Source organism: Tigriopus californicus, chromosome 2 (genome assembly GCF_007210705.1).
Source record: "Tigriopus californicus strain San Diego chromosome 2, Tcal_SD_v2.1, whole genome shotgun sequence".
In the NCBI taxonomy this organism is placed as follows: Eukaryota; Metazoa; Arthropoda; class Copepoda; order Harpacticoida; family Harpacticidae; genus Tigriopus; species Tigriopus californicus.
Genome location: NC_081441.1, coordinates 13386597 through 13411141, shown reverse-complemented (window position 1 = coordinate 13411141; position 24545 = coordinate 13386597). Strand labels below are relative to the sequence as shown.

Below are 24545 nucleotides of genomic sequence, written 5' to 3'. Positions count from 1 at the left end.
AAATCGAGTTTTCTTCGCACTTGTATAAATCCACCATATCAACTTTTGATTTTTTGATTCTCGGTAAGCTCAATTTTAAATGATCGCATCAGCTCAAACTAAGAGCACTATGATAATTAAGGTATTGGGACATTGAAGCAGGAAAGGAAGATGACGTCACCATCCCCTTTTGAGATCTCATTCGTGCTTTTGAAGCTTAATAGTTCATTGCCAAGGGGTAAATTAGAGTTCTAATTCATTTATTCATTAAAGAAATGGTTCATATGTACTATTGCAATGTAATAACTTGTCAGTTTTACTCATTAATATGCTTCAAAAATACTGTTTAGCCGAAAAAGCTGTTTTGGGACTTTGCTCTCCTACTTTACAATTTTCTACTTTTACAAAACACTTTTTGAAACCTTAAAAAGTTTTTTTGTCTAATATTTCGCATAGTAGCTGACACCATCAGACAGATGCTACTTGAAGGAGTCAATAGCGGTAATTAGCGCCACCTTGTTCCTGATTTAGACAATTTCATAAAACATCCCTATCCTAGACTTAAAGAACCTCAAATTTGGCAAAACTGGCTTGAAAACTGTCACGATAAGGAAATCAATCCCATCAGCACATACAAACCAGCCTAGGATTGTTAATGTTTCCATCCTGTCTCCTTGAGAGTTTCTTGTGTTGGCAAATTGAATCCACAAGTTTATATGTAGTACGTAGTGGACGGAGGCAACTGGAACATCTGAAGCGCCAAGGCGGCCTGACTAACAGTAAGACGAAATTCAAGCACAGACAATGCCCAAGAATTTCTCCTCTCTTTACCTCTATGAATAAAAGAGTACAGCCTTTGTCACCAACTGTAGTTCTTCAACAATAAAATACGAGTTATGATCGAATACAAAGGGTAATATTGCAAAAAGTCCAATCTTTTTCCGGTTTGGGTTTTGGTCTCCTACAGCATCACGTCGAACTGCATAGACTTTCTATCAAACCAACTCTATTAAGTAGGTCGTCATTGCGTTTTTCTCGGCAACATCCGGTAAACTTGCGTCAAATTCGCCGGGCATAACTGATTTATTTTGTCGATTGTGTGTCTCTGAAAAAGTGGCAAAGTGCAAAAAATCAATATCAGGCAAAACGAATCACCCATTTGCCTATTTCACTAACCATGTAAATACAAGATGGGCACTCTACCAGGAAGGCTAGATGCATGATAAACAGATGATCAAAATACACTACCCTCTTTTGCGCACTAGAGCAGTAGAGACTAAGAGAACATCTGAACAGGTTTCACGGCTTTGACAACTGAAATGAGTGTTCATAAGGTCAGAGTGAACTTCGTATGCTACCCTTCTCTTCAATCAGCTCATTTCGAATCAACACAGGGACGACGTTTCCAGCGTTTGACAGGATCCTTTGGTCGAGTCCCACAACAAAATGGACGACAAAGTCGTCCTCATTACCGGGTCTAGCTCCGGGATTGGAGAGGGGATTGCCAAACACATGGCCAAGATTGGTTACAAGCGAATTGCGTTGTTGGCACGGAGGGAGGATCGGCTGCAAGAAGTGCGGGAAGACCTCTTGACTTTGGGAGCCACAGCGGTGTTGGTCTTGAAGGCCGACCTGACCGTCCCCGAGGAGTGTGATCAAGCCATTCAAAAGATCAAGACCACGTTTGGCCGTAACTGGATGGTAAATTGTATCAAAGGCCAATTCAAGTGATATCCGACCATCGTCTTCTAGGGCTGGACGTCTTAGTTAACAATGCCGGAGACTACGACGGAATCGCCAAAATCAAAGACTTGTCCTTGGAAAAGTTCAAGCATATCATTGATGTGAACCTGACCAGCCAGTTCTACATAACCAAGATCTCTTTGAATCTCCTGGAAGCCACCAAGGGGAACATTGTGTTCATTTCCTCTATTGCAGGTATGTATCCTTTTGGTTCAATATGATTCTCTGACCCGCACCAAAGTCGCATTCCGGTCTTTAGCGTCCTCCAATTGCGAAGGAACCGGGGATTACGGGGCAGCCAAGGCTGGCTTGAACCAATTCGCCCACATTTTGGCCAGAGAAGAAGCCGATGCTGGAGTGAGAGTCAACACCGTTTCGCCGGGATTCATTCCCATCATTGGCAAAAATGGATGCACGTATGTTCCGGAACCTTGACTGAATTCATTTCTGAGGAGTGATCTTCAGGATCATGCTATGTTATGAAAAGCCGTTTTTGCTGTTGCAGAGTGGCCGTAGCTGAGCATTGGGGACCACAAATGCAACCTTTGAAAGAATGGGGCCAAGTTGAGGACATCGCCAAGGCCGTGGGATTTTTGACGTCTGCCGATGCCAAGTTCATCACCGGATCCAACCTAGTTATTGACGGTGGAGCCCAAACTAACTATTCCATGCTAACATTGTCTGTAGATCATCATTGAAAAAAAAAATCAAAAATATTTTTGAGAAACATGTTCAACAAATAAAAATCTCAATAAATAATTTGACTTGAGAGCGAATTAAGTTCCTGCTTACAAGAGGGCTGGGCTGCTCTTGAAGTTGGTAATCGAGATTCGTGACAAAAAGACAATTTCCCTTGTTGTGGTGGGGAAGAAGCATAGGTGGGCTAAGAGGACTGAGAGGCTACACTTTAAGTTCTGGTTAGCCAGATAAACCATGTGATAAAGTATTTAAGCAAACGTAAGGTTTGAAATTGTCATTCAAACTGTTAGAGATTTTTCGTAAGAAAAAACAAGTAAAATAAGTAAAGAAGGCATTTTACCATTCACCATTGGTGCATCATTGGGGATAACCAACATATGAGATGAGCATCCTCTCCTATTATATTAAACTTGGTATTCAACTTTTTACTCCATCTCAATTTAATCAAAATAAAAAGACGGTGATGAGTAGAAAGCAAATTTAGTCGTCATCATGTTTACGACTTGATGCCCAGCTATGAGTGTGGCTAAGTGTTCGTCAAGGTAGGGGGGTTGCCTCCTATTTGATCAGAAATGCCGGAAAACTTGTTCTCACGGTCGCGTTCGCAGCCTCAGTTTAGTTTAGGTTGTCGAGTCATTTCCAACTTTCTCCTTCACCCAATTAATCTCTTCCGTTTTGAGCGAGAAGACGACAATCGTACACGAGCGTCAAGTCTTGATCATGGATGCCAAGGTGATCCTGGTGACGGGTGCAAATTCCGGCATTGGGGCCGGAATTGTCCTCCATCTCGTCCGGATTGGCTATCGAAAAATAGCCATATTGGCACGACGAGAATCCATGTTACAACAAGTGGCAAATGATTGCGAAGGTATCGCTCCATGTGAGATTCTCATACTTCCAAAGAACTTGTTGGACGAATCTGCTTGTCACCAAGCTGTCGAGGACACCGTCGATCATTTTGGAAGTAAGTTGAGTCTCGTATCGATCACCATATATCCATCCTAAATAAGCCTGAGTTCGTCTAATAGGATTAGATGTAGTCATTTCCAACGCGGGTGGCGGATCCGGAGCTGCCAAAGTCAGGGACAAGTGCGTGTCCGATTTTCGACATACTCTGGACTTGAACGTGATAGCACCGTTTTTGATCACTAAGGCTGCTCTACCTCACTTGGAGAAGACCAAAGGCAACATCCTCTACGTGTCATCGATTGCAGGTAAGACGACCGACCATGTTGACTTTGTTGATTTTCGGCTGACCGGTTCAAGCGGTAATTTCATTTGAAAACGCTTGATTTAATACCGGATTCAATTAGGGATTCCAGCCGAGAAAAGCAGACTATCTTTACGATTTTGGGCAGAGGGAACGGCCGACTGTCATTGTTGACTTGAATGAAATATGGTTACAAGCTTTTCGTCGTTTTCCGGGTTTTGTGCCCTTCAGTTCATTTTTTTAAGGTTTTTTCCGGACTTGCTCTCCGTTATTGGTAATGGAATTCCTAGCACTCATTTTGTCTGATCAACAGACACTCGGAAGATGATCAATTTTATCCTAGCTGGTCACCTATTTTGTCGTTTTGGGACTTTTTTGAAATATTTTCGGAGTTTTTGTCCAAATTTTCACAAAAGCTAAAGTTTTTCGGTGTCAAACATTCCTAGCATTTTATCAATGAACATTGGCAGTTTGAAGTTTTAGTAAAATTTGTTTCATTTTCTTTTGCTTGATTTGTTTTTTCATGGGCTTTTCTAACCGCTACAGGGAATGTTATCCCCAGTACTATTAAAATGAAGGTTATAATTCGTCTATTTTATTACTTTCAATTTTTATATGATATTTGGTCTACCAACGAATTTGAGTTGGCAGACCGAGCTAGTCCTTGAATGTGGGTTGATCTGTAAGCTATCTAAAATTTGTCCAAGTCTGATTGAAAGATGCTACCGGATCAACAAGGCCTACGTATTCCCTACGAATATCCGAGGGAAGCAAATTAAACAATGGAGGAGCCCGAGAAAGAAGCGAGGTGGACGGCATTGTTGAAATTTTACACGGTTTGATAAAAATTGCGATTTGATAGCAAAGTGGCAAACATATATTCCAATTATTGAGGTCCATTTTTTGATGCAATTTGTGCCTTCACTTGGCAAGACGCCATTCCAAAGAGAACAAAGAATTTCAAGGTCCTTCAGTAAATGAGATAGTTCATGGATAGTTCTACAGATTAAATATCTTGAACCAGGTTACGCTGCTGAAGAATAAGTCTCAAAAAGCTGATTGAATTTGCTGAAAATGTTAAGCCCCGTTTTTGATATTTTCAAGTATTTTACCTTCCTTGGAGCACATATCATCTAAAACCATCACCTCTAAAACTAAAACATTTTTAGAGTCTCAATTGATCAGGGATAGCCTTTTATTAGTCATTTTTATTAAGCAATTATTCAGTTGGGCCTGTCAGGAAATAGATTTTTGGAACGAATTCTGTCAGAGCAAATGAGCAAGCGCCAAGCAAAAATCAGTGTCCCACTCGAAATCTTATCTTCAAATTCATTTCCCCGACACATTGAAAAGAGTTACTGCTCTCATCATAGGTACCCAGACAGTGCATAACTACTCGGACTATTGCTCTGCCAAGGCGGCCTTGAATCACTTTGCTCGGAATGTAGCCAGCGAAGAAGCTGCTAAGGGAGTTCGTGCCAATGTTCTTGCTCCCGGTGTGATCGTCACCGAGGGACAGACCCATGGGAGCAGTTCCGAGCAAGCGTGAGTTGGTTGAGAATGAAAAGTGTTGTTGGCATGAGCAGGACATTCACGGCATAGTTCTTCTTCCAGATTTGATGTGGTCCGACAAAACCTGAGGAAATATCAGCCCTTGGGTCGGGTTGGAGAGATTGTGGAAATGGCCAAGTTAGCGGCTTTCATTGTATCGGATGATAATCGATTCATGACGGGATCCATTATCACTGCCGATGGAGGCGTATGCGTCGATTACAAACCCTCTTTGTGAATGAAGTATATCTCCGTACTGAAGGGATAAGGAACCACTTATCTTTTTGTGCAAATGGCAACAAATCTTTCAATATGCCAATCATATTACCAATGTAATGTTATCTTAATGCCATTAATAGATTGTGCTTACCTCTCATTTTATTGCTTTTTTAAATTTGCTACCTCGGATCATTATTCACGACAACTAATGTCAATTTATTTTTCATGTTGTATCACAAGATGATATTATCATTAAATGTCTCGCCTAAAGGTGGCGCTGGTTATTTCTTGGCGCGGAATCGTTTGAGTTCTTTCGAAGGCGCCACATATTTCGTCTTCCGACCGGTTTTCCGTCTTTTTGTTGGGCACCCCCCTCCTCTTTCGAGGCAGGTCCAGGAGTGAAAGGTTGCCAGCCATCGTCATCTTCTGCCTGAGCTTCTATGTCAGCTTCAACCTCTGGTTCCTCAAAAATAGGCGAAGGGACTGCCTCCTCAACAACTGGGTCTTCCCCCTTTTTGGCGCTAGAGCGACTCAGCCTTTTAGGTCGGTATGGAGTCTTGTCAATGATGGGAGACTCGTTGAGCTCGAGGTCAGTCTCGTCTTGAGCTACTTTTGAGGATCGAGACAACCGCTTAGAGCTCCGGGTACCCGGGGGTCCTGCTCTTGATCATCCACATCCACTGATTTTCGGCTCGATCTCGAGCTTCGTCGAGTGCCAGCCACATTGGTTTCGGTCTCTTCTTGTTTTCGACTGGATCTGGATGATCTTCGAACAGATTCTGATTCAACACTGGATCGGGAAACTCGGTCTTGCGTTTTGGTGCGATGGGCTCCTCTTCCTCATCTGAGTCACCCAGGTCATGCGGCTTGACCTCGACGACCTGGTGACCCTTTCCACTTTTTGGGGCGTCTCCGCCTTGCCGGCGTCAGAAGGTTTTGCTTAAAGTGAAACGTCTGGATTTCACTGGACTGGGTTCCAAGGATTTGGCTCGAGATCGCGTGAGTGGAGGCGAGTCTTCCTTCTCAAACATGCGATCCAGTTGACTCGATTGATTGGATTGAGATCGCGTGGATCGCCTGGCCGGGGTTTTGTGCACCTCATCCTGGACCTCAGTCATCTCCTCGGCAACTTCGGGCAAGGCTTCCATAACTGAGACATTGGACCTGGAAACCCTTCCTCGGGTAGAGCCCCCAGAGGATCGTCGCGTTCTAATAGGAGGGGGATCTTCACGTTGTTCCTCGATTTCGGCTTCTAGATCTTCTTCCAAATCTGGCAATGGGGTGACGGTTTCACTTCGAGAACTCCGCCGAGATCTGGGCTTCACAGGGGTGTCGTCCTTCTTTGGCCGACCTTGCTTCTTGGCAGTGTTGACCTCTGCCTCTTCTTGCTTCTCGTCTTGAGCTTCAGGTAGGGGCGTGACGCTTCTTCGAGAACTTCGAGAGGTCCTTTTGGAGGGAGTTCCGATTTTGGGGGCCTTTTCTTTTTCAACTTTAACTTGAGGTGTGACACTGCTTTGGGAGCTTCGAGAAGTCCTTTCGGTTGGACTTTCGGTCTGCTTGTCTTTTTCTTCATCTCCTTCTTCTTCAGCTTCAAGTAGAGGAGTGACACTTCTTCGGGAGCTTCTAGAAGTACTTTTGAATGGACTTCCGGTCTCTTTGTCTTTTTCTTCATCTTCTTTTTCAACCTCAGCTTGACGTACAACGCTGTTTTGGGAGCTTCGAGAAGTCCTTTTGGTTGGACTTTCGGTCTCCTTTTCTTTTTCTACGTCTTCTTCTTCTTCAGCTTTAAGGAGAGGAGTGACACTTCTTCGAGAGCTTCGTGAAGCCCTTTTCACGGGACTTTGGGTCCCTGGATCCTCAAAATGTTCATGTAAAGGAGTAACACTTCTACGTGAGCTCCGAGAAGCCCTTTTTGCTGGAGTTGCCATTTTATCCTCTTCTTCATGAACTTCGGCTAGAGGCGTGATACTCGATCTGGAACTCCTCGACAAGCTTGCCTTCTTAATAGGAGTATCATTTTTGCGCGGTCGTCCGCGCTTTCTGACCACAGGCTCATCAGTGTCGGTTGGACCCTTCTTCTCCGGACTATCATTGGGATGACAATCGCACTTAGACGGGGATGGAGCTCCTCTGGAGGATCTGGAGCTTCTTCTCAATGGCTTGCTAGGGCTATCGTCCAAGGTAGACTCCTGATCTACGGACAATCGACTCGATCTCGAGCTTCTCTTGCTACTCGTTTCAGGCTCCAAGACGAGACTGGACTGAGAAACCTTGGCCTTGGGTGTCTTGACCACATCTTCATGGGGCTGGACCACTGAGGATCGAGAGGACTTCCTGGATGAGGGCAAGTCTCTTTTTGCCTCGGACTCCTCGGCATCCGGAATAGACTCATCGCTTGGTCTGGAGCTTTCTTGAAATTCAATTTCTTCCGTAGAGACCGTGATAGACGGGACTTCTTTCACTTCATCGGAACTTGTTTTGCTAGAAGCAGGACTAGAGCTCTTTTCGACCTCCTTCGCTTCATCAGAATCGGCTTTGTTTAACGTGGGATCAGAGCTCTTTTCGACCGTGTTTCCGTCATCGACGTTGGCATCTTCCGATGATTTGCTAGATGTGTTCAACTTTTCAGCGTCTTCCGTAGACGTCTGACTTAGTTGTGGCTCTTGTTCTACGTTTTCGAGGGTCTGAGACTGAACCACTTCCACAGCAACCTCAGAATGACTTTCAGTAGCCTCGGTTTCTACATCATCCGAGATATTTCGTTCCTCCACATTCTCACTTGATTTATCGGTTTCTTCTTCTTCATCATCATCATGCAAAGCTTCACCTAAGATCTCTTCGGCCAATGTTCGAGACAAAGACGTGGTCGATCGGATGGGTTGTCCTTCGGCAACAGGCCTCGGAATTCTACTGGACCAAGACACCTTAGTCTTGTTTGGAGAGCCCGAGGAGGATTGAGGCGTGCCAGATCGCTCCCGGTCGGCAATGATGTCTTGAATTTCTTCGAGATTGACTTCCCTTGAAGGAGTCGAGACCTCAACGTGGGTTTCAACTTGAACCTTCACCTCAATTTGATCCACTGCCATTGTTCCATCGTCATTGGGCACGGCCAAATCTGCCATCATGGACAATTCGATTTTCGAGTCGGGCTCATCATCACCATCTTCATCCTGTACTTCGGTAACGCTTACTTCTCCCATGGAGGGTGGTTCTGGAGGTGTGAGTGGTTTTTCCACTGACTCCCCGGATCCTTCAACAATCACCGTCAAATTCTCCACAGGTTCGGCTTCAACTTCATTGGGCACCTCTTCGATAGCGACTTCGATTTCGACGACATTTTCTACCGTCTCTAAAGCCTCTTCCAGGGGATCAGGTTCGAGGATTTCGATGGGTTCGTCCATGTCTTCTTCACGGACAGGCGCATCATCGACTACGATCTGAGGTTGAGGCGCCACTTGGGGATCGATCTCTTCAAATTTGGCGGTCTCGGCCTCGATTTGTTCGGCAGCTTCGGGAGCATCCTCCATACGGCAATCCTCCGGTTCAGGCAGATTCTTGACCAAAGCCAAAAGTTTGGCCGATTCCTCGGGAAACTCCTCTAACGAGAATTGGATGTGGAATTGGACGTGCTTCTTCTCCTCAACGGAGACGTCATCGGCGTCATCGTCCTTCGTCTCACCCACAATCTGACCTTCCTCCACGTCATCGTCCTCTACTCCTCCTTCAATATCAAGCTTCTTGGGGACGTTGAAGCGCAGAGATTTGGCCGGTGTAGAGTCTCGACTTTGACTGGCTTCATTTTGTCTGGCTCTCATGAGCCAACTTTCGGCCTCGGGATCTTCCTCCGGGCTAAAATTCCACCGTGCCCCACCCACTCCACCTGCCCCACTTTCCGAGGCTGGCGACGGACTTTGGGCCGACATGAGTCGCTTGACTTTCAAAATAGATTGAGGGGTGGCAATGGCGGGAGGATCTTTTCCGAGGACAATTTCGGCCATGGATCGTTTACCCTTGGTTCGATTGATTACGGGCGTCTCCAAGACCGATAGAATATGGGCACTGATGGAGGGCTGATCCCTGAAGCTGGCCATGCGTTTCTTACCGGCAGCCGATAATGGCGGCATTTCGCTCAAACGATGTCGCTTGAACGGAGGTGGAGTAACGTCTAGATCTCCTTGAACACTCCCGTTCAAAGAGCTTAGACTGCTTTCGTTCAAGGAGACATCCTTGGGGAACACCACAGCAGGGATTTCGCTGTACTTCCGTTTGGCCAGGGATCGTTGTTCTCGTGGCCTGAATGGCGTGAAGGCCGCCATATGCGCCCTGGTTTGCTCTTCCAATTCCTGCTTCTTCTTCTCCATCTGTTCTTGAATGGCGGAGGCATGGAAGATCGGGTTGAATTCCCGCGTCTTGATTTCCAAACTCAACGGAACTGGAAAGGCTCGATTGGGAGCATTCAACTTGAGGCGATCACTGAGACTGGTGGCCTTCGAGAATCGGTGCATGAGGGTATTGGGAATGAGATTGTTCCTGGAGAAGCGCTCCATAATGGCTCTCCGCGTCTGACTGGTCTCTCGGCTTCCAGGCATGGTATCCAATTTCTCATTGAGTTGCATGGCCTCGCTGTAGCGAGAACGTTGGAGATAGTACATCAGAAGGATCTCTTGGGAACTGGGTCGAGAGGATCGCTCAAGGAACAGTATCAGTTCCTTTTCCTCCACGGTGACCAAGGACAATTGGAGGACCGAGTCCAATTTACCCAGTTCCTCAGCCTTCTCCAAGAAATGCTGGAGCATTTCTGAGGCGTTCCTCGTATTCCGACGGTTCCTCTGGTATTGGAACGCTTCATGGACCATGCCATTGGCCAAAAGAATGGCGATCTGAATCAAACAGAGCGGTTACATTAGATATGTGTAGACAAAGGACTGATCAACTTGACGTGGTCTTACATGCAACTGAATATCGGAGAGGTCTTTTTGCGGCGGTTTCCGGATGCGCGAGTATTTCAAGGCCAATTTGGGCTGGTTTTGGACCAGAAAGAGCACCAGAATGACGCGATGTTGCCAATCGGCAATGTCCTGATTGGAGATCAATGGGTCGGACAGCATGGTCATGGCCTCTTCGAAATCCTCGTGATCCAGGAGCCAGAAGGCTTGGGTCAATTTAATGATGGAGGGCGGCACACTGAATGCGGATGGGAACTTGATCAGATTGTCGATCAGATAAGCCCATTTATCGCCGTGCAGATAGGAGGCAATGTCCAGGAACAGATACTGCACGATCCGATGCTTGTTCACATCCGTACCCAGATTGATCAAGTACATGGTGAGGAGGGCGTGTAAAGTGGGCGGAGGGTATAGCCCATCGCCACCGGCACGCTCAAAATTCACCTGCAAGTTAATTTGGATAGTCATCTACGTCATCTACTCCCTGCGAAGCAAACCCCATCCCAAAAGACGAAAAATAAATAAAGCTTAAATTTAGAAATTAAGAAATTGAAAAAATAAAAAATAGCCAGTCAGTCTTACGTGAAGGTTCTCTCCAAATTCATCGCAGAGTCCGTCAATGATCAGACAGGGAGTGTCATTAAACGAATATTTGCTCAGTTGCTTCTTCATCCGTTCTCGTTTGGCTTTGTAGATAGACATGAGCAAGGCCACGGGGTAAGGATTATTCGACGACTCAGGATCCTACACAATTGAAAACGTTGCATTTTAGCACTGTTTATGCAAGAATTCTTTTTTTTCAAAATGAAGAAAAGACCGATGATCCATGAAATACAGATTCTACCTTTGGTAGATCATTTCATATTACATCCACCAAGAACATGAAAAGCTAAACCATTACCTCATTTGAATCTTCTTCGGGCAGTTCGGGTAATAATTTGGCATTGAAGAACCAGAGAATGACCTCTAAATATTGGTTGACCAGATTGGTCACCTCGTACTTGGTTTCCAGATCTTGCATCCCATGCTCCGTGACAATTCCAGCATGCTTGATCAGGGCCTCGTTAACGGAACAGAGATGCCGAAGTTGCTGAGAGCTTTGTAGCAATGACTTCCGAGTGGCTTCATTCAACTCCAAGCAAGACAAGTCAAACAATGGCAAAGTCACCTGAATGGAAAGATAGGCCATCGTTAGTCGTGGGATTTAGCCATTACAAATGGGAACTCATTCAAGGCAAGATTTTTCTCTTTTGATTAATTTTGAAAAAGTCAGAAGAAAATATCGGTCAAAAGGAATATCTTGAACCACAAGAGGTCGCTAAACATGAACCACAGGTTTAGGTGCGTGAATGTGGAAGCGCTTATAAATCCTACTAACAACTCTTTTCTATAACAATCAGAAATTTGACATTGTGACGTATTAAAGTTTTAACTTTAGCTCATCTGATGGCCGGGATTTTCAGACTGTCATTGAAAAATCCTCAACTGAACGCTAGCAGGCATTGAAACAAATATTAGAGTACTGCCTGCCATGATCGGTTTGATGAGCGAAAAGCATACTTTTCCAAAATCTTGCAAATCTTGAACCCGTGATTTCCTTTATTTCTATTTTCATTTGTGCCTTTACGCTGCTTTTCATATTATGCTTTTGCGTGTCTATAATAAATAAAAATTACAGTTCACGTGAATCTACATCTACCCTAAGGGCTTCACTGTTGTGTCGAATTCCAGAATAAAAAAAAAAAACCTGATGGGGCAGCAAAACTTGCAAGAACAATTTCGAGCACTATTATTCCAAAAAGTAACATCTGAAACTGGCAATGATCCTCAAGAATGATTCTTAAAACGAAACGAAAAGGTCGAAGATTTACCCCACCTCTTCCAATATCGAATTCAAGTTATGAAGCTAAATCAAAAAGTAATCCATGGTTAAATCTACAACCACGTACCTTATCAATGGAATGCTTGATTTGAGTTACTCTCTCCCATGACCAATCAAGAATCATTTTCAGGGAACATCCCGCATTGACATACTTGCCTAAGAAAAAACAAATCAAACCAAATTATCCCCGCCCAAGAATGATTTCAACGGCAACGCCAACAACTTCATACCATCTTTCCAATGCCAAACGCAACCAGTCAAGAGACTAACCAAATGGTTCTCCAGGGCCACCGTCAAAAGCTGAGAGCGCTGCTCTTGAGTACTCAAAGTTCCAGGGAAGTCTTGACTCACCAACCCCGACAAAACACACAAATGATGAAGATGCTGGGGGTCAGCTAGATCCACTCTTCCTCGTGTTTGCAGCTCCAACAAGACCTTCAAGGACAGTTCGGATGTAAAAGCTGATTCGTTAAGGTAAATGATTATGCTATGGAGTTCTTTCTCACCTTGCGTTGAAGGCCCAGATTGGTGACGTACATGAAACCTTCTCGCATCAAAGCCACGATTTCAAAGGTCAATGCGGAGGGAAAGAAATGCTGTTCTGCATTGCTCAAAGATTGATATCTGGACAAGGAGTTCACGTCAATGCCAATGTTGAGGAGTTGCACAGGGTTCATGCCAAAGTCCAAGGAATCTTTGGCGGACAAGACCAGGTCCTCCAAAGGACAAATACTCAGGAACGAGCAATGATTGGTGCAAGCTGGATCCACGCCAGAGGGCATTTGAGCCTGGAAAATACATGATTGCTTGAACACATACGTAGAACTAAAGGGGTCCTGTGGTCAGAATTACCTGATACCAGGCGTTCAGGTCGAACAAACCAAAGTAAAATTCGGGCTGAGGTTCGTCTTTGAGATGAACTTGCCACAGGAACACGGCCAAACCCAAGTTGGAGCTGACCCCATCGGCATCACTGAAATCTTCGTTATCTTGGGAACTTCTCAAAGCCGAGGCTGTGGTGTCAAAGCCCAAAGTGGAGCAAGAGATGCCCAGAGTCCCGACCAACTGTAAATATTGATAGGATTTTATCACATTCAGAAACGAAGGTTTGATCCAAAAATCAATGATTGATTAAGTTCATTTTATTTGGAGACACCAATTCATGGGTCTAGTTTTATTGAAGAGTATAACGGAAAATTTAGGGGAGATCAGCAAAACGCGGTTGAAGTGTATCATCAAATATAGTTGATTAAGCTTTGCAGAGGTTAGGTTGTTTGGCATTATTCTCGAAGAAATGAACCGTGCTTATTACAACATTTATTGTTTTTGGTTAAAATACCATGTTTCAAGCTCTCAAGATCATGACACTCAGCAGGCTATTCATGAGATAAAACATAATACTCCATTGAAAACCAGCAGCAAACGAGTTATGTGACCTTTCACGAAAGTAAGATTATGAAGAGTAAAATAGATTAAGATAAAAAAGACTTCGGCAAACCCTTGGTATCTAAATAAGGGCGAGTAAAATGCCTATCTATGGAGGTTCAAACACAATGCAGTAAGTTTTCAAATTATTACATCAACCCATTCCAGTTTGGAGAGTTTGTAAATAAAAGCCTTTTCAAGAATGTACAATTAAATAGAAAATGTTTGAAGTTCATCAAATAATGAAGATGATACTAGATCTACATACACTATTGAAATACATCTTATCAACTCAACAAGAAATCAGTGTTTGTTCAACTGGGAATCCCAGGAATACGACAAATTTTTGTGCCTTACGGATTAGTTCATAAAAAAAAAAAATCATTTTTACTTACCTCATCATCAGTGACGGAATTGCCACTCAGTCTATATTCAAATCGCGGCGTGCACGAAGTCAATCCCGTGTAAAGCACCCCATATTGTTCCCCATCGTCCCTGTTCTCATAGGACAAAGCGTGAAGAGCGATCGAAGACACCGAGTTCACAGCCAATTTCTCGGACAACAGATCGTAATCGTTTTCTGACTGCATCGTCCAAATGTAACAGAAATGTCGAGGATCGTTTTCCGGCTCCTGAAAGGTGAACTCCACCACGGGCAGACTTTCGGGACCGCCATAATTCGAGCTGAACTCCAAGAAAAGCCGTCCAATGTTCCACATTTGCCATGAGCCATAATTGAAGCCCGCCGCCAAGGTGGCCAATTGAGGGATGTACTTCAAGGAGCACACGGTCACGCTCTCTTCGGGGAAGTAGGTAGAATCGCCCGTGGCGCTGCTCACATGCTGGAAAGCGCGATTGACGTAGGACGATTCATTCAAGGAGAGGGCCAAATGTTGACCCCTTCGCATGACCTTTTGACGGATGTCGGCAATGTTGGCTCGCGAGGATTCGTTCTTGGGAGCGATGAAGTGTAATTGGGCGGGATACTTTTCGGAACTGGTCACATCGGCTTCGAGATGATCCGTGTCGAGGAGGACATCTTGAGAGGACAGATCAAGGCCCAAATCCACGAGGTACAAATGACCTTCCAAGGTACCCACAGCCACGATTCCGTAAAAGAACATAAGCTAGAGGAGATGAAAGCAAATGGAAAAAGTTTTTTTTTTTTTTTGAAGAGGGAAATCACGTATTTCAATGGAATGAGGTCAAAAAAAAAAGGATGGCAGTAATTTGGACCAATGTTTCTACCTACTACGCTTGCGAGACAATGGCCACACGATTTAGCTTTTGTTGAGAAGAGTGCAGTAGTTTGACAACATAAGGTTCATCGCCTCACACAAAAATGGTTTTACCGCGATCTGACACGGTTAATGGAACCGGAACTATGGTCTTCGTTATTTAGCAAGAGGCGAGTGCTTTATGACGCTCGCTCCTCAGAGTTAAGGCTTGGACGTTACCCAGAATGAGCACTCGCTCTGTACTTTACTCTACCCTCATACCAGTTAACGTCCAAGCCGCAAACTCCGAGGTACGAGCTTTAAAAAAACAGACCTAAGGACAGGAAGCAAAGCTTTTCACACCTTAATAAGGTACGAACCCGACCTAGAGTGTGAGAATTTGTACACCTCCGTAACTAACACTTTCCTTGATTTGTAGCACCATACGATTTAATATTTTAATACAACGTCGAGCCTTGAGGAACACAAGTTGACCTCTAGGCTTAAGAAAGATGTTGACAATAAAGAGCTATGCGCGGTATAAGGCCGGTGAGGTTACCTTGTTTCTTGAATTTCTCCCATTGACTCACTCATGTACAATAGCTCTTACCTCTTCAGCCATGGTCCGATGATTTGCCATAGGTCCACCCATGGGACTGACCACGCTCAGCGCCGTCACTCTCTGTCCCATTTGGATGGCTCGAATCACCTTGGAGCTCTTCAAATCCAGGACACACACCAATCCATTGGCCAAACCCACAACGGCACATCTTCGATTCACCGCGTCTTCGGGGTCCACGCCAGTTGGATTGGGCCAGGCTTTGGTCATGAGCTCACTCACGCAGGTAATTTCATGATCCAAAATTCGTGGATTGGACCCGGGAGAGGTGATCCCAGCCGTGACGACCGGCGGGCCAAAGGTCCAGGCGGCTAAGCGTTCATTCGTCTGGGCATGGATGACCTCCAAATGGCATCCCTGGGATACAAAAGCTAGTTGATCCTCAGGCGATAGGGAGCCTTGACTCAACAGCTGTCCCCCTGCATTCAGGCTTAAGTGTTGCCGTACACAGGATGGAAACGAGATCAGAGACGAGCAGGAACCCAAAGTAGGCCAATGGCTCATTTTGGCAGTGGGCGTGTGAAACTGCAAGGCGAATGGAAGAACCTGAAGGACAAGTGGGCGTGGACATGGAGTGGGGGTTTACCTAATTAGAATTCATGATGAGATAGTACAGAGTTGGGATTTGATGATGGAGCTCGGACGAGAAACACGTTGTTTTGTTTTTGGGTTTAAACTGACCGACTTGAATGAGCGTGAAGAGCAAGAATTTGAATTGATTGGGAGGAGTTACTGCGATTTCCACATAGTGGCCTCTTACTACAAAAGACGATACAGAAACATTCCATGGGAAGAAGTGATGTCGTTGTTGGGTAAATTGATGAGATATTGTTCGGTTTCAATCGAACTTGGTGCCGTTTCACAGTTCATTTTGATTTTCCTGTTTTAGACACCCTGGCCTTGGTTCTCGCGCGCACTGAACATCCAACAGCGGCACCAGGGTTAGCAAAGTCTTAAATATCTTAATGTTTTATATCTTGGAAAAATAACTCAATCACAATTCAAAAGCCATGCCAGAAAGTAGTTCTAGAGGTTATCATTTTCTTTTTTACTTTTTGTGGAATCATTGAAGAATAGCACTTCCTCTTTTTACAGTTTGGCTTTGATTCTAGGCCGACTCAATGACGTCATATGTTAGTCGTGTTAAAAAGACAACTGTTACAGCTCCATTCTTTTTGCTTAACATGCATATTTCTCCGTATCGATTTTGGAAACGTAACAAATGAGCCGACTATGACTTTGTTGGTAAAATATGGCAAAGCCCACGTATCGACAAATAACTTAGCAATGATAAATGGGGCAGTAAACGCTACTCAAATTTGTCATAGGCATAGTTTCCGGGGAACAGTAAATGAGGCCGACTCAGGCAGGCTGATTTCTCCACTGGGAAACACCCACGAGTTTCTCTGAGTGACCAGCTAGGCTAGTGCATTAGGTAGACCATCTCAGGTTGGAATTGTTAGTTTCAGAAACTAATCTCATGAATCTTTCAAAGGGCAGATTTCTAGTTAAAGGTGGGCGTTGAATTGTAAAAATAATATCAACTTTTTGGTGAGTGAAAACTAGATGGACTAGCCCTCCAGTGAAAACGATTACTTTGTAAAATAATTGGACAGAAGCATAATTGTTGGCTAAACCTCAGCTCAGCCGAGCAAGCTGGTGTATTATACTTCTAGCTCATATTGTTGGTTTAAACCAAATACTATGATCGTTAATTTCAGAGCTCTCGATTCATCAGTATTGCCACTGATAGGGCTTACCGGGCTTAACCCACGGCCAAGGCGCCCCCAGGTCCTTGCAACCGAAAGGTTAGGTTAAGTTACCTAAGGTTCGGTTAAATCCATTGAGAATCGAGAGTTCTGAAATTACCGTCCATAATCAAATACTCATGGATGACATTTTGAACAGATCTTTCCTCAGCTTTCAAGTTGGAAATTTCTGTCATGGCAAAGTGTCGATAACAAACAAGAAAAAACTGAGGGGTTTATCTGTGTATGTAATTGTGTATTTCCCAAACTTCTAGTGTGTAGGAGGCTCTTTCCTACTCTTCTGCTCTGGTCACTGTGACCAGAACTTGACTCTTGGCCTGGTCCATGCATGCATGCACGCACGCACAGCTAGTGTGCTGGTAGATAGATCGAGTGCATGCACGAAACTCTCCCGTCCTCTCCTCTTTCTTCCCCAACTTGTGTCCAGCAGCAATGTGAAATCGTGAAATCGCCCATCCCCACCTTGATTCATACCACGACCCTCAACACGCCTATGAACCGTGGTTAGCCACTCAGGCTGGAAAGACTCCTTGGCAGCATGTCGGATCGGAAGGCGGAATTAGAGCGCAAGAAGGAGAAGCTCCGACAAATCCGCGAAGAGAAAGAGCGTCGCAAACGCGAGCGTGAGCAGGCTGAGACCCGTAATGCGGCGCTCAAGACCGTGACCGGCCAAGCCGCATCCTCCACCGCTCACCGAGACATCAACCAGCAGTTGGCTGAGGTGGGAATCGCGGGCGTGGATGCCGTGTTAGGCTCACTGTCGGCGGTCTCTTCGGAGATTGCGCTCGCCTCTTTGGCTGATGAGAAGAGCCGGTCAACTGAGCAGCTGGGGAGCGCGCTGGCTAGTGACACCAATCTAGAGGCGCTGAGCGGTGGCCTGAGCATGGGCCCGCCCGTTAGAGCGCGGCCCAAGCTCGGGCTGACCAACGTGTATTCAACGTCGATTAATCCAAAGACGCAGGAAACGTATGCCAAGCAAACGCAGACGGTCGAATCAGGGACGGATACGCTACAAGCGCGCCGGGGAGGCAATCGAGATTATTACACGTTTGCTTTCGATGACCCCGAAGAGTTGTATGAGGAGGATTCGTTACCCGGACTGGGATCCGGATCGCCATCATCGGGTAGGGCATGAAACAAGGGTAGAGACATTTTGTTCACAAAGAAGCCGGAAGATAGATGGTGTGATCAACAGACACATAGGCAATAAATAGAGCCAAGACATAATGGCTTCATCCAACTATTGCTAATGCCCATTCGTAAAAGAGCCATGTGTGCTGTTTTAGCATTTTAGGAGAGTACGAGCCCAATTAACGGTACCCCTATATTCATTGTAAATATAAGCCCCAAAAAAGCAAGTGATTGAATATGCCATGGACAATCTAGGAAGTCATGGATTGGATCAATTAATACGAATGAAGTCTCAAAACCTTCAAATGTCACGGTGTAGCTTCCAACTTGATGCTCCTATGTCTCTAATGATGTGCAAAAATATCTTTTTAAGGTGGAATTGCACCTCGTACTTATTTTGAGGCAATAACGCCAATCTGTTCAGAGCATTACGCGTATGTGTTTTTCTCTTCATGAGTTGGACTTGCATGAAACAAATATCGTTACTCATGCAATTGGTTTATTAATCCTTAATATATAATGCTTAAAAATGTTCAGGCACTAATTGATTCGTCGGATGTCGAAAAACGATGTTAACAATTTCCAAGCTTGGCTTATGTTCCAAGGGGTTCCCCTCTGTTAAGTTCGATAGGGGTTGGCTTGTACCCAAACTATAACACCTATTGTCATACCAACCAAAATTCACATACATGTCTCACTCCAACGTGAGATAATGACTTGCCCTCGTAATCTCGCTTCATTTGGTCGCCTCTTCGTATCGGTTTGCATTTGAAACATGAAACCCGCCAATTGACGAAAGTCTCCAAAGTTGATTTTCCAGCTAGAAAAGTCAACAGATCTTAGAATCATGTTAGTTTTGCATGCAAACAGATTCGCAGTTGAATACCTACCCACCAGTCAGTAGTGGCATCAATGACACGTTTTCTGATTGGTCCTCTCATTTACAGGCTCTCCCGGGGCGTATTTGTCAAAGCTTCCCGGATTTATCACCACCGGCATGCCGGAAGTGAAGGACGTGAAGCCGGCCATTTCCAAAGAAGAGGAGGAGAAAAAGAAGCTGGAAGAGGAGCGTCGCCGGAAGAAAGACCTGAGTGAGGAGGAGAAGCAATTGATCGTCATGAGTGAGGAGTTCCACCAGTTCTTCGATCGCACCTCCCGGATCGTGGAGCGCGCCCTCTACGAAGATATCGACGTGTTCAAGGACTACACGGGGGGCTATGAGAACCCCGAGGGCTTCGAGGACAAGGCTGGCATGAGTGTGACCGTGAATCGGCACTTTTACGACGACCGATGGACCAAAAACCGCGTGGTGACCAGCATGGATTGGTCCACCACTTTTCCCGAGCTCTTGGTGGCCAGCTACGACAAGAACCCGGATTCCGCCGCAGATCCGGATGGCGTGTGTCTCGTGTGGAATACCCGCTTCAAAAAGGCCACTCCCGAGCACATCTTCCACTGTCAATCCCAGGTCATGTCGGCCACTTTCGCTACATTCCACCCCAACCTGATCCTCGGGGGCACCTACTCCGGTCAGATCGTGTTGTGGGATAATCGGGTGCAGAAACGCACGCCCGTTCAACGCTCACCTTTGTCGGCGGCGGCCCACACCCACCCGGTGTACTGCATGCGGGTGGTGGGCACGCAGAACGCCCACAATCTCATCTCCATCTCGACCGACGGGAAAATGTGCTCCTGGAGCTTGGACATGCTCTCCATGCCCCAAGAGACGCTGGAACTGCAGCAGAAACAGAGCAAACCCGTGGCCGTGACCAGTCTCTCCTTCCCCACGGGCGATGTGAACAACTTCATCGTGGGCAGTGAAGAGGGAGCCGTGTACACCGCTTGTCGACACGGCAGTCGAGCCGGCATTCTCGACGTGTTTGATGGCCATCAAGCCCCGGTCACCGGCCTGGATACCCATCCTGGACTAGGCACAGTGGACTACAGCCATCTGTTCCTGACCTCCTCCATGGACTGGACGGTCAAGCTCTGGAGTCTCAAGGAGAATCGACCCCTGTATTCATTCGAGGACAACGGCGACTACGTCTACGATGTGGCCTGGTCGCCGCAACATCCCTCACTCTTTGCGGCTGTGGATGGCACCGGAAGACTGGACTTGTGGAACCTGAACACGGACACGGAAGTGGCCACGGCCTCGATCGTGGTGGAAGGCGCGCCCGCACTGAATCGCGTCAGCTGGACCCAATCCGGACTGCACGTGACCGTGGGCGATGACACGGGCAAGATTTGGGTGTTTGACGTGGGCGACCAATTGGCCATCCCGCAACCGGATGAGTGGAACAAGTTCGCCTACACCCTGCAAGACATCAAGAACAATCAAAGCGAGGACGATTTCGACCTCAAGATGGGCTCCATGGGCGGATCGGCGGGTGCCAGTCTCATGAGTGGGATGACCAGTCTAAATGTGGGCGGAGGCTCTGGACCCGGCAGCTTGTCCTCCCTTCCATCGCTCTCTGGATCGCCCATGCGCTAGTTATGAATGATGATTGTTAATGAAGAAACTTTGCATATTATTTACCTACACACACACATACATATATATATATCATTAATCTATCTATCTTTAACAACACCCCCTTCCACTGATTGGTTGGTTGGTTGGTTGGCTGACTGACTGACTGACTGACTGACCGACTGACTGGCTACCTTTTTGTACGTCCCACGCTTTCTTTCTTACAGGAAACCATGACGTCCCCGACCACGAGCACGTCCGTGGCCGTTCCTCCCAAGTACGAGTATCTCAAGTCCCTGAGCGACATTCAGAGCATACGTGACCTGAGCGAAGACGCCGTGCGCGACATCTTGCGCCAGCACACGTGCGATCATGGCCTGGAAGTGCTGGAAATGGGCGCCATCGAGGACATGTCCGGCTTGAACGATGCCTTCAACTCCACGATTTGTGCCCTTCGCATCAAGGCCAAATTCAGTGCATTTAGTAAACCCGCAGCAGCAGCCACAACCAAAACGACGACGAGCAACTCAGGCGATTCCAGCGGAAGCGACATGATGCCCAAGGTGGTTCAAGACAGTGCAAACCAGGAAAAGACAGGTTTGTGGGGGTTTGGTCAATGGGAGGATGAACTGAAAATGACGCTGATTTTGAATGCTATTCAAAATGCTATTCGCTTGCTTGCAGAGGAAGAGTTTCATTTCGTTATCAAATCCCCGCCCAAGATGTCCTTCATTCGACAAGTGCACAAACTCTCGCGGCCGTTCTTCAACGAGGTGTCTTGGTACTTGGATCTTGTTCCTCAATTGGATATCGTGTTCGGCAAAGGCTCAATCGATCGCATTCTGCCCACCTGTTACCACGCCTACTCGTCTTACTATGCCAATGATATGGGCGAGGGCTCGTGTTGCATCAAGTCGTGTCCCTGGTTCTGTTGGTTACCATGTCGACGATCCGAACAGGGTGTCCTCATTTTGGAGAATGTCAAGAAAATGTGTAAGTCGATTTCGAAATTTGGAAATCAAAATGTGTTAGAATGAAAAAGGGTTACACTTTGAAATCTAAATCGAATAAATCATTACTCGTGGACAGCATGAATGATGCATGGATGATATGGGTAGGATTAGAATTGAAATTCAAACAAATTTCAAATTATGTGTGAATTTACCAGAGTCAATCTTTATAATTTGCATGAATTAAGGATATCTGTAACAGGAGGATTGGACATGGCAATTGGCGATGGAAGGCCACTTTGTGGTGACAATATTTCAGCTCCCCAAAAGTTACAAGAGGTGCTATCATACGGTATAAAAAGCGATTTCAATGAAAAAAGTAATATCGCTTTAAAAAAAAATCTTATTTCTAAAAGAAATCATAAAATCTTACTTGAAATGAAGATATCGAAAGTTTCTGGTTTATGTAATGAAAAGTCTCGAGTTTTAGAAAAAATCAATTACAAATATTTTATAAGGTGGGTAGTTTAGGCTCAAATGAAAGAAGCTTCCTGTCTGGTTCCATGTAGGCATCCGTCAAAGAGTTGTGTAAAATCGGCTTAGCTCCGCTGATGTCCACTCCTCTAATCAAACCACTACTATTAAAGTGAAAGGTTATGATACGTCTATTTTTAAAATTTTCAAGATTAAAAGGTCATAAATAGACGAATTAGAACCTTTCAGTTAAATAGTACTGATGATTACCTTCCGTGTAGCGGTTGGAAAAGCTCGTGAAAAAACCGCAGCAAAAACAAAAAAAAAATCACTCCAAAGACGGAGAACCAACCAGATATGGGAATGACACTTGCCTCATTGGTCCATCATCGGACAAGGTGATGGCCAATGACAAGGCCCGGGCACCCCAAAACCTCAAATAAAAGCAAAAGTAATCCTCGCTTTTTCAGCCCAAAGTTTCGAAATGTATGACAAGCGCAAGCCACTCCCCCTGAATCACATCCGACTCATCTTCGCGGAGTTGGCCCATTTCCACGGGAAGTGGCTGGTCTGGATCCAGAAGTGCAAAACCGGAGCCCTCAAAACCGAGAACAACACCAAGGTCGAGCCCATCTCGTTCAACACGTTCAAGGCCACCTACAACACGCAGAAACGCATCCCCAAGTTGCTCTACCAGCAGCTCAAGAACGTGGCCAAAAAGACCGTGATCAAGATGTTGCACAAACAGGGCGAGGAGCAGGAGCGCGAGTACATTGCCAAATGCGAAGCGTTCTTCAACCGCTCGGCCATGCGCATGTTGAACGAGTACATGGACAAGGCGCCCACGGATGTGTTCACGTTGTGCCACGGAGACTTCTGGTCCAACAACATCATGTTCTCCTACCCACCCGAGGACCAGGCCAAAGCCAAGCCCAACCAGCTGATCATCATCGACTACCAACTCATTAACTACGGCCATCCGGCTTACGACCTCGTCTACTTCACATACTTAAACACGGACCTCGAGTTCCGAGATGCCCACCTCAAGGAGGTGCTCAAGGAATACTACGACATCTATCACTCTTACTTGATGCGAGCCTACCCGGACATGAAGTACTCGTTCGAGGACTTCATTGGCGATTTTCACTACCACAAACCTGTGGGATTCACCACGGCGTGCTCGGTGATGCCCAATGTGATGTCCACCACCCAACTGGACTTGGAAACGGCAGGCATTTGCGCTCTCCGGGAACTTCAACAGAAGCAGGAACAAGAGCTGAACGACGACACGAATCCCTCCAGTCTCGAGATCCGTCGCAGGATCGTGCAAATGGTCCACGAAATGGCGCGTGACGGCGTTATTTAGACAGAACTAATGGAACAGGAAAGAAAAGACAAGGATTTTTTTATTATTATTACCCATCCTCCCAGCCCCTCCCTATCTCCCCATAACATTAAAACATCATAGCTAGCATTCTCCGTTCTCATTTTCTCTTGTACTACTTCTCATATTATGTCTCTCTGAATGACAGACGTTTAAGGTTGGGAAATATTGGTTGGTGATTCACGCAACCTTCAGATTGAAATTAATATTTTTTTTCTCTTCCCTATATGCCCTCTCCCTCTGTCCTAAGTCGACTTGTCGACGTCTTGTGTCTGTGTCCTATGATGATATCAAAGAGATTATTTATTTGTGTTAGCGGATAAAGAACTGTGGACAGAATCCTGATGTTTCCGGACGTTTGCATTGTGAATATTTCACTTCTATAACAATGTTGATCTTTGCATCTTTTATTACCATAACTCGGAACAATCTATTTCCACACTCATATCCAAAACCAGTGTAGGATCTCTCCTGTCCAAAGATTCTGGAGCCTATGTACCGCTCTTGACTTGAGAGGGAGTCTCCTCTCTCTCTTTCCTCCTGACTGGACGACTTGTTGTAATGTCCAATTGTCCAATGATAATTAGTACGATAGAAAAGATAATTATTCTACAACAAACCAAATCAACACTCGTGTAAACCTGATGAACCTTGGAAATATATAAATAGGATATATATATATATATATAAAGCAAGCAAAAGGCATAACGCCAACCACTCTCGTCGTCACTGTTTCATTTATTCCATATCCTATGAATGGATCCATATCAATGCAATTGGACCACAGCCNATTATTCTACAACAAACCAAATCAACACTCGTGTAAACCTGATGAACCATGGAAATATATAAATAGGATATATATATATATATA

At 45.5% G+C, this 24545-nt stretch overlaps 5 protein-coding genes and 1 long non-coding RNA gene across 8 annotated transcripts; 4 read left to right on the top strand and 2 right to left on the bottom strand.

Moving 5' to 3' along the window:
- Window positions 1–6: 6 nt before the first annotated feature.
- LOC131892211 (uncharacterized) lies at window positions 7–1298 on the bottom strand. 2 transcript variants are annotated; one of them, XR_009374534.1, is made up of 3 exons: window positions 1156–1298; window positions 811–1084; window positions 7–752 (listed from the first exon to the last, which is right to left on the bottom strand). It is a non-coding gene; the product is annotated as an uncharacterized LOC131892211 (long non-coding RNA). The 2 variants fall into 2 exon arrangements; XR_009374535.1 differs by having other exon boundaries at window positions 7–748.
- LOC131892184 (3-oxoacyl-[acyl-carrier-protein] reductase FabG-like) lies at window positions 1297–2491 on the top strand. Its single transcript, XM_059241970.1, has 4 exons — window positions 1297–1669; window positions 1732–1917; window positions 1982–2138; window positions 2228–2491. The coding sequence occupies exons 1-4, from the start codon at window positions 1426–1428 to the stop codon at window positions 2418–2420; spliced, it is 780 nt and encodes a 259-aa protein (XP_059097953.1). The 5' UTR covers window positions 1297–1425; the 3' UTR covers window positions 2421–2491.
- A 405-nt stretch (window positions 2492–2896) lies between these two features.
- On the top strand, window positions 2897–6431 carry LOC131892192 (uncharacterized oxidoreductase MexAM1_META1p0182-like; the record flags this gene model as incomplete). Its single annotated transcript, XM_059241982.1, is given in 4 exon segments — window positions 2897–3385; window positions 3450–3635; window positions 5005–5176; window positions 5246–6431. Coding segments are annotated over 4 exon segments (777 nt in total). The 3' UTR covers window positions 5421–6431.
- LOC131892044 (protein ELYS-like) lies at window positions 5591–16196 on the bottom strand. Of its 2 annotated transcripts, XM_059241773.1 has the most exons (11): window positions 16077–16196; window positions 15482–16015; window positions 14050–14781; window positions 13082–13294; window positions 12736–13017; window positions 12460–12664; window positions 12297–12385; window positions 11249–11515; window positions 10930–11091; window positions 10351–10791; window positions 5591–10281 (listed from the first exon to the last, which is right to left on the bottom strand). In XM_059241773.1, the coding sequence occupies exons 2-11, from the start codon at window positions 15992–15994 to the stop codon at window positions 6328–6330; spliced, it is 6858 nt and encodes a 2285-aa protein (XP_059097756.1). In that variant the 5' UTR covers window positions 15995–16015; window positions 16077–16196; the 3' UTR covers window positions 5591–6327. The 2 variants fall into 2 exon arrangements, with proteins under 2 accessions (XP_059097756.1, XP_059097763.1); XM_059241780.1 differs by lacking the exon at window positions 16077–16196 and having other exon boundaries at window positions 15482–16066.
- Window positions 16197–17606: 1410 nt separating this feature from the next.
- Window positions 17607–21094, top strand: LOC131892059 (cytoplasmic dynein 1 intermediate chain 2-like). The gene is made up of 2 exons (XM_059241793.1): window positions 17607–18383; window positions 19338–21094. Exons 1-2 carry the CDS (start codon window positions 17798–17800, stop codon window positions 20882–20884), a joined length of 2133 nt encoding a protein of 710 aa, XP_059097776.1. The 5' UTR covers window positions 17607–17797; the 3' UTR covers window positions 20885–21094.
- LOC131892105 (uncharacterized) lies at window positions 21088–24064 on the top strand. The gene is made up of 3 exons (XM_059241857.1): window positions 21088–21460; window positions 21548–21856; window positions 22758–24064. Exons 1-3 carry the CDS (start codon window positions 21097–21099, stop codon window positions 23651–23653), a joined length of 1569 nt encoding a protein of 522 aa, XP_059097840.1. The 5' UTR covers window positions 21088–21096; the 3' UTR covers window positions 23654–24064.
- The last annotated feature ends 481 nt before the right edge of the window (window positions 24065–24545 follow it).

Coding starts and splice junctions, on each gene's coding strand:
- LOC131892184 (XM_059241970.1), top strand. CDS start 1,426: ATGGACGACAAAGTCGTCCTCATTACCGGGTCTAGCTCCGGGATTGGA. Junction 1,670..1,731: donor GATCAAGACCACGTTTGGCC/GTAACTGGATGG, acceptor ATCGTCTTCTAG/GGCTGGACGTCTTAGTTAAC. Junction 1,918..1,981: donor GTTCATTTCCTCTATTGCAG/GTATGTATCCTT, acceptor TCCGGTCTTTAG/CGTCCTCCAATTGCGAAGGA.
- LOC131892044 (XM_059241773.1), bottom strand. CDS start 15,994: ATGAGCCATTGGCCTACTTTGGGTTCCTGCTCGTCTCTGATCTCGTTT. Junction 13,295..14,049: donor ATTCCGTCACTGATGATGAG/GTAAGTAAAAAT, acceptor CAATATTTACAG/TTGGTCGGGACTCTGGGCAT. Junction 11,516..12,296: donor TCAAGCATTCCATTGATAAG/GTACGTGGTTGT, acceptor CTTTCCATTCAG/GTGACTTTGCCATTGTTTGA.
- LOC131892059 (XM_059241793.1), top strand. CDS start 17,798: ATGTCGGATCGGAAGGCGGAATTAGAGCGCAAGAAGGAGAAGCTCCGA. Junction 18,384..19,337: donor ATCCGGATCGCCATCATCGG/GTAGGGCATGAA, acceptor TCTCATTTACAG/GCTCTCCCGGGGCGTATTTG.
- LOC131892105 (XM_059241857.1), top strand. CDS start 21,097: ATGACGTCCCCGACCACGAGCACGTCCGTGGCCGTTCCTCCCAAGTAC. Junction 21,461..21,547: donor TGCAAACCAGGAAAAGACAG/GTTTGTGGGGGT, acceptor GCTTGCTTGCAG/AGGAAGAGTTTCATTTCGTT. Junction 21,857..22,757: donor GGAGAATGTCAAGAAAATGT/GTAAGTCGATTT, acceptor TCGCTTTTTCAG/CCCAAAGTTTCGAAATGTAT.